The sequence below is a fragment of the Schistocerca piceifrons genome, chromosome 1 (genome assembly GCF_021461385.2).
Source record: "Schistocerca piceifrons isolate TAMUIC-IGC-003096 chromosome 1, iqSchPice1.1, whole genome shotgun sequence".
Lineage (NCBI taxonomy): Eukaryota > Metazoa > Arthropoda > Insecta > Orthoptera > Acrididae > Schistocerca > Schistocerca piceifrons.
In genome coordinates this window covers 642,263,635-642,279,007 of record NC_060138.1, presented here as the reverse complement: position 1 = coordinate 642,279,007, position 15,373 = coordinate 642,263,635, and the positions used below count along the sequence as shown (strand labels likewise).

At 39.3% G+C, this 15,373-nt stretch overlaps 1 protein-coding gene across 1 annotated transcript in view; it reads right to left on the bottom strand.

Annotated features, from left to right (window-relative positions):
- The window catches only part of LOC124805085 (choline transporter-like 1), a 176,751-nt gene that overhangs the window by 106,277 nt on the left and 55,101 nt on the right, over positions 1-15,373 (bottom strand). The window contains exons 4-6 of the mRNA XM_047265526.1: positions 12,686-12,820; positions 12,280-12,399; positions 11,992-12,158 (exon numbers count right to left, since the gene is read on the bottom strand). Of these exons, the coding sequence (XP_047121482.1) occupies positions 11,992-12,158; positions 12,280-12,399; positions 12,686-12,820 (422 nt within the window). The remainder of the gene's footprint in view (positions 1-11,991; positions 12,159-12,279; positions 12,400-12,685; positions 12,821-15,373) is intronic.

Genomic DNA, 15,373 nt, shown 5'->3' with positions numbered 1-15,373 from the left:
TGTGGCACAACTTAACTAGAAGAAGGGATCGGTTGGTAGGCTATGTCCTGAGGCATCAAGGGATCACAAATTTAGCATTGGACGGCAGTGTGGAGGGTAAAAATCGTAGAGGGAGACCAAGAGATGAATACACTAAGCAGATTCAGAAGGATGTAGGTTGCAGTAGGTACTGGGAGATGAAGGATCTTGCACAGGATAGATTAGCATGGAGAGCTGCATCAAACCAGTCTCAGGACTGAAGACCACAACAACAACAACAACAACAACAACAACATGAGAAAATCCATTGAGATAAATGTCTTTCGCAAAGGGCAAATTATTATTAAGCAGAGCCTGTGAACAAGTATCTCAGAAAAGGCAGAGCTGGAAGAATGTTCAAATGCTACTATCATGAGCATCTACAGAAGAAGTAGAATGATTGTGGAACTACCACTAGATGCTAAATGTTGGATGTCCATAACTCTTCACAGAATGTGTGGTTCAGAAGCTTGTCGGCTCTGTAAATTAGTACAGATGGTGATCTGTGGCACCTCTGCCGAAAGAGCAAATGCTGGTGCTTGCACAAGTATTTTGGAGCACACCGTTCATCATACATTGCTGAACATGGAGTTCCACTGTAGACCATCACTACGTGTTCACAAGTTGACTCAATGATATTGCCAATTACAATTGCAGTGGACACGGGACCATCAGGACTTTACCATCGATCCATGGAAATGTGTCAGTTCTTTGGATGAATCACATTTTTGCTACACTAGGTCGCTGATTGTCTCCACACACACTTTCATCAAGGTGAATGATGACTCGAAACATGCAGCGTGCCATGGACGAAAGTTGGTGGGAGCAGTATTATGCTATTGGAGACATCCTCTTCTGCTTGCATGGAATCTGTGGTAGTAATTGAAGACATGCTTACAGCTGCGAACTACCAGCACCCTTTCATGCTTGATGTCTTCCCCAACAATGATGTCATCTTTCAGCAGTATAACTGTCCATGTCTCGGAGACAGAACCATGCTACAGAGGTTTGAGGAGCATTATAGTAAGCTCACGCTGATGTCTTGGTGGTGAAATTCACCTGATATAAATCCTATGGAACCCATGTGAGTCAGTATCAGGCACCACCACCATGTATGCAATTCAGTGGCCCGTTATTTCCACAAATTACATGTCCTGTGCATAGACATCTAGTGTGATATACCTCCACAAATCTACCAAAAAACTGTTGGGTCCATGATAAATGGAACCAGTGATGTATATCATTCCAAAAACAGACACACAAGCTATTAAGGAGATGGATGAAGCAGACTGGCTTAACTGCACTTTTGGATTATGCTTGACACATTGTGATGATGATGATGATGATGATATTTGGTTTGTGTGGCACTCAATTGCACAGTTATCAGTGCCCAAACAAATTCCCAATCATTTCACTGTTCAGCCTCTCCACTTTCCTGAATGATGTTGAAATGGTTAGGACAACACAAACAGTCAGTGCCTGGGCAGAGTAAATCTCTGACATGATCAGAAATCGAATCCAGAACCCCATGAGGCAGAGGCAGCAACACTAGACATGGTCCATTAGCTGTGGATGCTTGACATCCAAGTCACTATGCAGTAATGCCACATGCTCGGTTTCACGAGGCCAGACAGAAAACCAATAAAATTGACATGCAAGCTGTCAAACTGGTATCAAATTGACAGTGCCTGGGCAGAGTAAATCTCTGACATGATCAGGAATCGAATCCAGAACCCCGTGAGGCAGAGGCAGCAACACTAGACATGGTCCATTAGCTGTGGATGCTTGACATCCAAGTCACTATGCAGTAGTGCCACATGCTTGGTTTCACGAGGCCAGACAGAAAACCAATAAAATTGACATGCAAGCTGTCAAACTGGTATCAAATTGACAGGCTTACACTAAAATGGAATAATAATAATAATAACAATAATAATCACTGAGAAAAGAAATAATAAAAACTGAGAAAAGACATTGGACAGCTAACACAATTTATAAGAAATGAAATGCCAGAAAAAAAATAAAAAAGATTAGGTAAAATCTCACAACAAGAAGTGATAGAGCAATTAGATGAAAAGAAGCATAAATTACAAGCATTGGCCAAACGACTTAGAAGATACAAAAAAAGTGAAAATAGAAGGAAACAAAACCAAACATTCAACACAAACCAAAATAAATTTTACCAGACAATAGATAACACACACATTAAAATAGACAATCCACCAAACATAACAGACATGGAACACTTCTGGAGCAACATATGGTCAAACCCGGTACAACATAACAGGCATGCATGGTGGATACAAGCAGAAACAGATACATACAAGATGATACCACAAGTGCCTGAAGTGATAATTTTGCAACATGAAGTCACCCAAGCAATTAATTCTACTCACAATTGGAAAGCCCCTGGGAAAGATAAAATAGCAAATTTCTGGCTAAAGAAATTCACCTCAACACATTCACATATAACTAAATTATTTATTCCTTATACACAAATATTCCGCACGTCCAGGGCCTCGCTGCGATGGAGCACTTCCTTTCACGCCGATCACCTGCCACTCTACCTAAAACCCCTTTCCTCATTACCTTAGCCAGCTTCATCCTGACCCACAACTTCTTCACTTTTGAAGGCCAGACATATCAACAATTAAAGGGAACAGCCATGGGTACCAGGATGGCCCCCTCGTACGCCAACCTATTCATGGGTCACCTAGAGGAAGCCTTCTTGGTTACCCAGGCCTGCCAACCCAAAGTTTGGTACAGATTTATTGATGACATCTACATGATCTGGACTCACAGTGAAGAAGAACTCCAGAATTTCCTTTCCAACCTCAACTCCTTTGGTTCCATCAGATTCACCTGGTCCTACTCCAAATCCCACGCCACTTTCCTTGACGTTGATCTCCATCTGTCCAATGGCCAGCTTCACACGTCCGTCCACATCAAACCCACCAACAAGCAACAGTACCTGCATTATGACAGCTGCCACCCATTCCACATCAAACGGTCCCTTCCCTACAGCCTAGGTCTTCGTGGCAAACGAATCTGCTCCAGTCCGGAATCCCTGAACCATTACACCAACAACCTGACAACAGCTTTCGCATCCCGTAACTACCCTCCCGACCTGGTACAGAAGCAAATAAACAGAGCCACTTCCTCATCCCCAGAACCTCCCACAGAAGACCCACAAAAGTGCCCCACTTGTGACAGGATACTTTCCGGGACTGGACCAGACTCTGAATGTGGCTCTCCAGCAGGGATACGACTTCCTCAAATCCTGCCCTGAAATGAGATCCATCCTTCATGAAATCCTCCCCACTCCACCAAGAGTGTCTTTCCGCCGTCCACCTAACCTTCGTAACCTGTTAGTTCATCCCTATGAAATCCCCAAACCACCTTCTCTACCCTCTGGCTCCTATCCTTGTAACCGCCCCCAGTCTAAAACCTGTCCCATGCACCCTCCCACCACCACCTACTCCAGTCCTGTAACCCGGAAGGTGTACACGATCAAAGGCAGAGCCACGTGTGAAAGCACCCACGTGATTTACCAACTGACCTGTCTACACTGTGATGCATTCTATGTGGGAATGACCAGCAACAAACTGTCCATTTGCATGAATGGACACAGGCAGACAGTGTTTGTTGGTAATGAGGGTCACCCTGTGGCTAAACATGCCTTGGTGCACGGCCAGCACACCTTGGCACAGTGTTACACCGTCTGGGTTATCTGGATACTTCCCACCAATACCAACCTATCCGAACTCCGGAGATGGGAACTTGCTCTTCAATATATCCTCTCTTCCCGTTACCCACCAGGCCTCAATCTCCGCTAATTTCAAGTTGCTGCCACTCATACCTCACCTGTCATTCAACAACATCTTTGCCTCTGCACTTCCGCCTCGACTGACATCTCTGCCCAAACTCTTTGTCTTTAAATATGTCTGCTTGTGTCTGTATATGTGTGGATGGATGTGTGTGTGTGTGTGTGTGTGTGTGTGTGTGTGTGTGTGTGTGTGTGTGTGTGTGTGCGTGCGTGCATGCGAGTGTATACCTGTCCTTTTCTCCCCCTAAGGTAAGTCTTTCCGCTCCCGGGATTGGAATGACTCCTTACCCTCTCCCTTAAAACCCGCATCCTTTCGTCTTTCCCTCTCCTTCCCTCTTTCCTGATGAGGCAACAGTTTGTTGCGAAAGCTTGAATTTTGTGTGTATGTTTGTGTTTGTTTGTGTGTCTATCGACCTGCCAGTGCTTTCGTTTCGTAAGTCACATCATCTTTGTTTTTAGATATAAATTATTTAACAGTTACATTGCAGACCCATACACATTCCCTGATACACTTACACATGGAATAACTTATCTGAAACCTAAAGATCAAGCAGACACAGCAAACCCAGCTAAATATTGCCCAATAACATGCCCACCAACAATATACGAAATATTAACTTCAGTCATTACACAGAAATTAATGACACATACAACACAGAACAAAATTATAAATGAAGAACAAAAAGGCTGTTGCAAAGGAGCACGAGGATGTAAAGAGCAACTGCTAATAGATGCAGAGGTGACATATCAAGCTAAAACTAAACAAAGGTCGCTACACTATGCATACATTGATTACCAAAAAACTTTTGATAGTGTACCCCACTCATGGTTACTACAAATATTGGAAATATACAAAGTAGATCCTAAATTGATACAGTTCCTAAACATAGTAATGAAAAATTGAAAAACCACACTTAATATCCAAACAAATTCAAATAATATCACATCACAGCCAATACAGATTAAGTGTGAAATATACCAAGGAGACTCATTAAGTCCTTTCTGGTTCTGCCTTGCTCTGAACCCACTATCCAACATGCTAAATAATACAAATTATGGATACAATATTACTGGAACATACCCACACAAAATCACACATGTGCTATACATGGATGATCTCAAACTACCGGCAGCAACAAATCAACAACTCAACCAATTACTAAAGATAACAGAAGTATTCAGCAATGATATAAATATGGCTTTTGGAACAGACAAATGTAAGAAAAATAGCATAGCCAAGGGAAAACACACTAAACAAGAAGATTACATATTGGATAACCACAGCGACTGCATAGAAGCGATGGAAAAAACAGATGCCTATAAATATCTAGGATACAGACAAAAAATAGGAATAGATAATACAAATATTAAAGAAGAACTAAAAGAAAAATATAGACAAAGACTAACAAAAATACTGAAAACAGAATTGACAGCAAGAAACAAGACAAAAGCTATAAATACTTATGCTATACCAGTATTGACCTACTCATTTGGAGTAGTGAAATGGAGTAACACAGACCTAGAAGCACTCAGTACACTTACACGATCACAATGCCACAAATATAGAATACATCACATACATTCAGCAACTGAAAGACTCACATTAAGCAGAAAGGAAGGAGGAAGGGGATTTATCAACATAAAAAACCTACATTATGGACAGGTAGACAATTTAAGAAAATTCTTTCTAGAACGAGCAGAAACTAGCAAAATACACAAAGCAATCACTCATATAAATACATCGGCTACACCACTGCAATTTCATAACCACTTCTACAACCCTTTAGATCACATAACATCAACAGATATGAGGAAAGTAAATTGGAAAAAGAAAACACTACATGGCAAGCACCTGTATCATCTAACACAGCCACACATCGATCAAGACGCATCCAACACATGGCTAAGAAAAGGCAATATATACAGTGAGATGGAAGGATTCATGATTGCAGTACAGGATCAAACAATAAACACCAGATATTACAGCAAGCATATTATTAAAGATCCCAATACCACAACAGATAAATGCAGACTTTGCAAACAACAAATAGAAACAGTAGATCACATCACAAGCGGATGTACAATACTAGCAAATACAGAATACCCCACAAGACATGACAATGTAGCAAAAATAATACATCAACAACTTGCCATACAACATAAACTAATAAAACAACATGTTCCCACATACAAGTATGCACCACAAAATGTACTGGAAAATGATGAATACAAATTATACTGGAACAGAACCATTATAACAGATAAAACAACACCACATAACAAACCTGACATCATACTCACCAATAAAAAGAAGAAATTAACACAACTAATCAAAATATCCATACCCAATACAACAAATACACAGAAGAAAACAGGAGAAACAATTGAAAAATACATCCAACTGGCTGAGGAAGTCAAGGACATGTGGCATCAGGATAAAGTTGACATTATACCAATTATACTATCAACTACAGGAGTCATACCACACAATATCCACCAGTACATCAACGCAATACAGCTACATCCAAACGTATATATACAACTACAGAAATCTGTAATTATTGATACGTGTTCAATTACCCGAAAGTTCCTAAATGCGATGTAACATATACCGTACAGTTAAAAGGAAGTCGCGCTTGATCAAGGTCCGCGTCACTTTCCATTTTTAACCAGACCTAGGGTTGAGAAAGGAAAGAAGATAATAATAGAAGGGCTATTCAAAACGTATCCATGCACATGCCCATTTCTTTTTTCACAACAGTGGAAGCAACCAGTTGCTGACTAGCATTTGCCAAGTGAACACATGTAAGTGGTAGTAGTCACTGGATTTTCTGTCGTGGGCAAAATGAGATAAAACGTGGGTTTATTGCATCAAATTTTGTTTTAACCTTAGTGATTCTCAAGCTCAAACAATCTGCAAGATCCAACAAGTGTTTGGCGATGAAGCAAAGGGGACCACACATATTAAGGAGTTGTAGAACAGCTTCAAAGATGGCCACTCATCAATGAAGAGTGAAGCATGTTCAAGTAGGCTCTCAACATCCAAAACTGAGGTTGTTACTGATCACATAAAAACCCTGGTGATGCAGGATAGATAAATCATGATTGGAGAACTTACAGACGAGGTTATAAATAGTATTGGATCCATTAACTGGACTTTAATCAAACATTTGGCCCTCAGAGGGATCTTAGCAAAAATTTTACCAAAGTTGCTAACAACTGAGATGAAGCAACTTCATTCGGATGCTGCCTCTTGGTGAGATATTTTTATGATTACATCATGGTTTGTCTCTGTTCCTGTCATACCTCTGCACCCAGTTGTAATGAGCTGTGTCATCTCTAGAAGACTGTAATCAAGAAGACTGTTGCTGTTTACAGACATACCTCACATAGTTTCTCGCCACACAGCTGGTATTTTAAGGCCAGCATAAAATGTTTGATTTTTTGGGGCCAGTTCCTGAACACCTACCAGTAGCACAATGCTACTGTAAAAATTTCTTTGACTGATTGTCCGAATTTTTGTCTGTGAAATGGTTTTGACATCCACACACTCATCTCATCATTGTGGCTACAGATGCTGCAGTATCTTCCTAGATGAGCTGTACTAATATAGAAATGTCTGACTAACACCCTGTGTTGTACACAATGGTAATGAATTCCAGTTCCAGAGGAAAAATTCTCTCGGGTTTATTAATATGAAATATTATGACACTGCAGTTCTACTAGATCCTTCAATCTGCTTTTACTTCTATACTCTGCTATTAAAGTTTCCTCCTGTTCCATTAACATATAGAGCATGAGAAAAATGAATGTTTAAATGCCTCTTTGTGTGCTGTAATCAATCTAATCTTTTTCTCACAATCCTTATGGGAACAATACACAGTACGTTCCTAAAGTTGCCATTAAAAACTGTTCTTGAAACTTTGTAAGTATGCTTTCTCGGGACAGTTTATGTCCATCTTCAAAAGTCTGCCCGTTCAGTTTCTTCACTATCTCTCCGTAACACTCTCCCATGGATCATACAAACCTGCGACCATTTGTGCTTCCCTTCTCTGTATACATTCAGTATCCTCTGTTTGTTATATTTGACAATGGTTCCACATGCTTGAGCAATATTCTATGATGGGTTACACAAATTATCTGTAAGCAATTTCCTTTGCTGATTGATTGCATTTCCCCAGTTTTCTACCAATGAACCAAAGTCTGCCACCTGCTTTACCCATGACTAAGCCAATGTGATCACTCCATTTCATATCCATTCAAAGAGTTACACCCAGATATTTATATTAGTTAACCTACATCACCTGTGGCTCACTGATATTGTAGCCATAGGATACTACTTTTTTTTTGTGAAGTACACAGTTTTACATATCTGGACATTTGAAACAAGATGTCCATCTTTGTGCACTTTGAAATATTATCAAGATCTGACTGAAAATTTATGCAGTTTTTTTTTTTTTCCCCTCCAGACAGTACTTCATTATAGGTATCTGCATCATCTGTGAAAAGTCTGAGATTACCATTAATATTGTTTGCAAGGTCATTAATATGCAACATTAATAGAAAGAGTCCTAACACATTACCCTTCAGCACACCCAAAGTTACCTCTACACGTAAATGACTCGCCATCCAAGGTAACTTCCTGCATTCTCCCTACCAAAAAATCCTTAGTCCAGTCACAAATTTCACTTGATACCCCCATACAGTCAAAGTGTGTAGATGTGGTACTGAGTAAAATATTTTTTGGAAATTGAGAAATACTACATCTACCTGATTGCTTTTATCTGAGGCTTTCAGTATTCATGTGAGTAAAGTGTGTTTTGTATGTCACATGATCTACGTTTTCAGAATCCATGCTTGTTGTCATGGAGAACGTCGCTCTGTTTGAGATACCTCATTATGCTCAAGCTCAGAATATGTTCTAATGTTCAATAACAAACTGATGTCAAGGATAGTGAAAAACATTCTGTGGGTCTATTCTGCTACTCTTCTTTTAGACGGGTGTGACCTGTGCTCTCTTGCAACTATTGGGCACCATTTACTGTTTGAGGGATCTATGATAGATTGTAGTTAAAAGCGTGGTTAACGCACCTGCAAATCTGGTATAGTATCTGAAATGGATTTTGCCAGGCCCTGGAGCTTTGTTAAATTGTAGTGAAATCAGCTGTTTCTCAACACCACTAACATCAACATCTATTTCACTCATATTTTCAGTGGAAAGAGAATTAAAGTGGGGTAGTACTGCTGAGTTTTCCTTTCTACAGGAACACCTGAAAACAGAGTTAAGAATTTATGCTTTTGCTTTGTGCATTGCTTCCTAAGCAGTTACACTCATTTTATTCAGCATCTCTCTATGCATAGCCCTATGTTTTCTTTGTAGATCTTTTTCCTTACATTGACCATATACCATGGAGGGCTCATTGATCATGAACTGTTCTACTGGGTACATATCTATCCAGTGGACGGTCAACTATTCTTTTAAACTTGAGCCACTGTTCCTCTACGTGTTCCTGTCCTGTTCGAAAAGTTTCTATTCCCTCAATGACATATGGCACTCCTGTTCTTTTATCTAGTTTTATGAACATAGAAGTCTCTCTGTTTGCTTTAGTTGCCCTTTGTACTTTGGTAATCATTCTCACCATGGTCACTGATACCAGTTTTGATATGTACATCCTCAAAGAGGTCAGGTCTATTTGTTGCCATTAGACCTAAATATTTCCATCATCTTTTCTAAGCAGTCTTCAGAGAAGGTATTTAGAAAAGTTTCACAGGATGTCTTGTCACACCCACTACTAACAAAACTGTAATTTTATCAACTGATTGTTGGGTGATTAGTTTCCTCCACTGATCAAAGTATGATTAGGGAAATTAAGTACAAGCAAACTGAGGTTTTCTCTAAGGTTTTAGTTACATCAGCAGGAGAGCCTTGTGTCAATAGAAGTATATAATTATTATAATAGAGGGAAACATTCCACGTGGGAAAAATTATATATAAAAACAAAGATGAGGTGACTTACCGAACGAAAGCGCTGGCAGGTCGATAGACACACAAACATACACACAAAATTCAAGCTTTCGCAACAAACTGTTGCCTCATCCGGAAAGAGGGAAGGAGAGGGAAAGACGGAAGGAAGTGGGTTTTAAGGGTGAGGGTAAGGAGTCATTCCAATCCCGGGAGCGGAAAGACTTACCTTAGGGGGAAAAAAGGACAGGTATACACTCGCGCACACACACACATATCCATCCACACATACAGACACAAGCAGACATATTGTGTCTGTATGTGTGGATGGATATGTGTGTGTGTGCGAGTGTATACCTGTCCTTTTTTCCCCCTAAGGTAAGTCTTTCCGCTCCCGGGATTGGAATGACTCCTTACCCTCACCCTTAAAACCCACTTCCTTCCGTCTTTCCCTCTCCTTCCCTCTTTCCTGATGAGGCAACAGTTAGTTGCGAAAGCTTGAATTTTGTGTGTATGTTTGTGTTTGTTTGTGTGTCTATCGACCTGCCAGCGCTTTCGTTCGGTAAGTCACCTCATCTTTGTTTGAAGTATATAATTATATGAATATAATAGAGGGAAACATTCCACATGGGAAAAATATATCTAAAAACAAAGATGATGTGACTTACCAAACGAAAGTGCTGGCAGGTCGATAGACGCACAAACAAACACAAACATACACACAAAATTCAAGCTTTTGCAACCTACGGTTGTTTCGTCAGGAAAGAGGGAAGGAGAGGAATTGGAATGACTCCTTACCCTCTCCCTTAAAACCCACATCCTTTCGTCTTTCCCTCTCCTTCCCTCTTTCCTGACGAAACAACCGTGGGTTGCGAAAGTATATAATTATAATTTTATGCCCACTGCTGATACTAAGATTTCCCCCAGACAATTTCACATGCAGCATTAATTTCTATCTCAGCAGATGTGAGTTTCTTGTCTACTGTGACAAATATACCACCAACTCCATTTTCCATTAGCCTATACTTTCATATATGCTTAAATTTTTTCCAAAAACCTCACTGCTGTTTACTTTGGGTTTTAAACAGCTTCCTGCACCTAGTATTATGTGAGCTTCACTGCTTTTCAGGAGCACTTCAAACTCGGGCACTTTGTTAAAAATGCTTCAGCAGTTACCTACTAGGATTTTAAGACACTTAAGTGAGGGAGGCATTCCTTTGGATCTTACACTAATACTTCCAGAGCTCTTAGAGCTGTTGTTATCTGGACTGGATGGAGAAGCACCTAATTTAAAAAAAAACTTGTATGTACCCCACATGAAAAAGCTGACTGGGTAGCAGCATCTGATTCATTGCACACCTGACCCCATTCGGGGGAGCCTACAGTTCTCAACCCAATGGCAGAACTCCAGGACATCACAGCCTAGTTTATCACACAACTCTGAAGTCTCTGGTTCAAACATTCTACCCAACGCAGAACCAGAGGGGCCACAATCAGTTCTGGTGACACTGCTGCAAACTGTGGGTTTCATTGAAACCCCATGCACATGGATGGTCTTCTCAGCCTTCTCTGCCAGCTGCTGGAATGCTCCAAATATTCTTCTGGCAGGAAATACACACAGACACACAACCACAAATACACTGCTACGGCTGTGGTGGTGTCCATTTAGGTGTCTGTATGGTTGTTTGTGAGAATGTGTGTACTTTCTGCCAGAAGAGGAGCCATGGCTCTAAAGCTAGTTAATGCTGCATTCTGTTATATGTGTCTATGTGCCACACTATACTAAATGTGAGTGGTTGCCTTTTATTTATTTTACATACTGTTCCATCCAGAAATTTCTGTTACTGTTATACTTTACCATCCCATTGGATATCCTACACCTATGTGAAGCTGTGCAGCAGTTACAGTAAAAACTACTAAATTTTTATGGGATCAGCCCTAGAAACTATTGTGAAGCACACATACATTTACCCATTGCAGGTTGTAATAACAATATGAAAAAGATAGACTGCTACTCCTCACCACATAGAAGATGTATGTGTATCTGCAACTCAATGCCTCCTCTGTGTGTTGAGTAACAATCTTTCTTTTTCATACTGTTGTTATACCATCCCACACTTTCTACTGTTTGATAGGTTGTAACAATTTTGCTTATGAATTTAATTCTTTAGGATACTACACTTACCAAAAGCAAGAAATGAAAGTGCAAGTATCTCTCGCCATGTCATGTACAAATCACCCAACACCTTTTCTACTGCATCCCAGCTGTTTAACACATCATAAAGACTGCTGATGATTTGCACAAGTATGTCTTTTACTGGGCGAGGTATACATCTGTTTAAAACAGGATCACTGGAAAAAATGTAGAAATATTTTTTGTACAGATCTTACTTTTACGAAGACAATATTAAAAACAGCTTACAAAATGTGAATGTAAATTATGAGTTTCACTCTGTTACTAAGAAACACTTACCTGGCGTACACAGGTAGAGGTGGGCATGGTCCTAAATGGGAGTTAATATGCTTCTCAAGATCTATTTGCCCTAAAGCAGGATCATTTGGACCAGTCCAGCCATTAAATTCAAAATCATACCTTGAAGAAAGAAAGAGAGGAAAAGATTGTAGTTACTATAACATTACAAATTGTTTGGGATTATTTTATGAACAACACAGAAAAACTTAACTAAACCTTGTAACATGCTTTCCTCTATATTCAAATTTATTACTATTTCATGTTCCTAATGTTGTTTTCCTAACAGTTCATGCATCCAAACACGAGCTTCAGATAACTGAGTGGTTTTGCTGACATTTGAAAAATTAACTTTTCTGTGACCCAAATTTCCAAACTACTTAACTTTATTATTGCATGCTCTGTTTACCTGCACAACAGAGAGCCAGTCTTGATGTAGAAATCCTTAATATCATTCTGAGTTTCCAAATTGCGATCAGGGCATTTTTCAACACATACTTTCAATGAATGCTTGATATCCTTCATGTTCAAATAAAACAAAAACCTGTAACCAAATTAGCAAAATACAACACATCAAAACAAAAGACATTCATTTATTTCTCTACAATTCTTTATGTAACAAAAAGAAACCAGGCAAATATTTTTTTTTTTTAAAAAAAAAGGATAATTCAATGAGAACAGAGTTATTAGTTAAACTGAAGTACAGATATGTGACCTTACTGAGTAAAAGAAATGGGTGTGAGATGTCTATTACTTAAGTATTTAGACTTGCTGAAACTTAAATTACAGCATGTGTGTACTAGTTGCCAAAAAACTAAGAAACACAGATAGACACTAGCTCCTGAACTCATAAATAATTCCTGGATGACAGAACTGGAGAAATGACTGAGACATCTCAAAATGCACTGAGACGTGTCTTTCTCCAGGTATCATTGTTGAATGTTAGATGAAAACATTCATTTTGAATGATTATGATAGCTGACGTAAAGCATTTATAGCTTTCAGCCCAATTAAAGCTGTCTGGTGGTCTTGGACTTTAACTTGAATCTTAGCATATTGCTGACATTGCTCTTACTGACTGAGTTTCCCAAGTTTGTCTCAAAACTCAACTATAAAATCCAAACCGGCAAAATCTGTCTGACAATTTCTGAGATCCTCAAAGCCTCTGATTCATACCCTGTTACAGTGTAATCAAATTCACAAATGATTGTAAAGGATTAGTAACTGTGGCTGCAGCAGGCATTTCTAAGATCTGACAACTGCTACAATCATAAACTGTCCTCTTCTTCATGTTTCATTTAAGTATGCATACTGTAAATAATGGATACCACTTGTTTACACACCACTCATCATTTACCACATCAGAAGCCATGATTACTCTCAACAAATGCATCAAATTTATAAAGAATAAATCACTCAACAAGTCTTACTCATGTTTATAGTTTTCACTGACCATGATCTTCAAAATACTGTTTTCAGAAATTACATGAATGCTAATTGGCTTTTGAAACTTGTATTGTATCAAATGCACACATTAAGCCTAAAATTTTCTGCTACTGTCTGTGACTTATATTACACCTGCGAGAAAGGATGTGAAACAATAGCTTAAGACAAACCCAAATTTTTTTTTCTGGACCCAAATCATTTTTCATTACGTAGTTTTAATTTGTTAAAAAGCTTCACTACATTACACATTCTACTCAGAGATGTATTACTAATTCTTTAATGTCACTGTTGTTGATACTCAGATAAGGGTGAAGCTCACTGCCTAGACCCTCCCCCACCCCAAGTAGCGTTAAATGTTACAAAAGTTAATGTTCTGATATAATAACTAGGATGTCATCAAAATTCCTTACAGTCTCATGAAAACAAGAGATACGATGGAATCTGGGCAATGCCAAAAATGAAGAGAATCAAGGTATTTGGTATGTGGTGTTACAGAAGTATGTTAGAAATTAGATGAACTGATAAGGTATCGAATGAGAAGGTTTTAAGGAGAATCAGCAAACTTATGAAAAATGCTGACAGGTAGACAAGACAACATGATAGGACATGTGTTACAATATCGTAAGGGAATAACTTCCACAGTACTAGAAGGAGCTGAAGAGGGTAAAAACTGTAAGGGAAAACGGGAATTGGAATACATCCAACAAATAAGTGAAACTGTATGCTGCTCTGACATGAAGAGGTTGGTGCAAGAGAGGAATTGGTGGCTGAGAGGGTGGCAGGGTGGGGGAGGAGGCAGAGCAGGTCTACATGTTTGTTAGATTACGTATATGGGGTTATTCATAAGTACCCCCAGGATTTTAGAAGGTAACTCCATGAAAACCAAAAGACATAGAGAAAAATGTCACATTTCAATGGATGGAGCATCTCCCCTAGTTTCAATTCATGCCATGGCTTAGATGCAATAGGAGGCAGACATGCAAGAACATGTAAATAAATCATCTGCTTCATACTGTTGCACTGAATTAGCTTCAGCTTGCAGGAAGGCAACTCAATGAACAAATTTTCAAAGCAGGCTGCTGTCACTCTCTCCTGAGCAATTGATGTCAGTGACTTCAATGGATTGCAAACACATATTGGCATTTACATGTCACAAATGACTCCCGTATTGAGCACCTGGAGTGTGAGTTAAAAACTTGGAGAGAATCTCCATCCGCTGATAGAGTCTGTTTTCTATATGTCTCATAGTTTTCACACAGCCATCTTCCAAATTCTTGGAGATACTTATGAACAGCCCTGTACTTTTCCTTCCATAACACAGAGACCCTCAAGAGCATAGAAGATGTTGCAAAGCAAGAATACACAAAAGAGCCCTATGTGATGTCCTAACAGAAATGCCCTTCATGAATGTGGAAAAAGTCAAAACAAATCTTAAAAATATTTTCACTAACAAAGTAATAACAAACTTGTCACAAAACATGGGAATGTTCAATACAGTAAAGTGCTTATAGTAACTCGTAGGTTACTTAGTCACAAACAGAAAATTAGTCTGTAACACACATTTACCTTGATCTTTTTCGTGTCCATGGCTGATGGGTGCTACGGACTACCAATGAAATGCGCAAATGCCACAACTGTTTCTCATCGATAT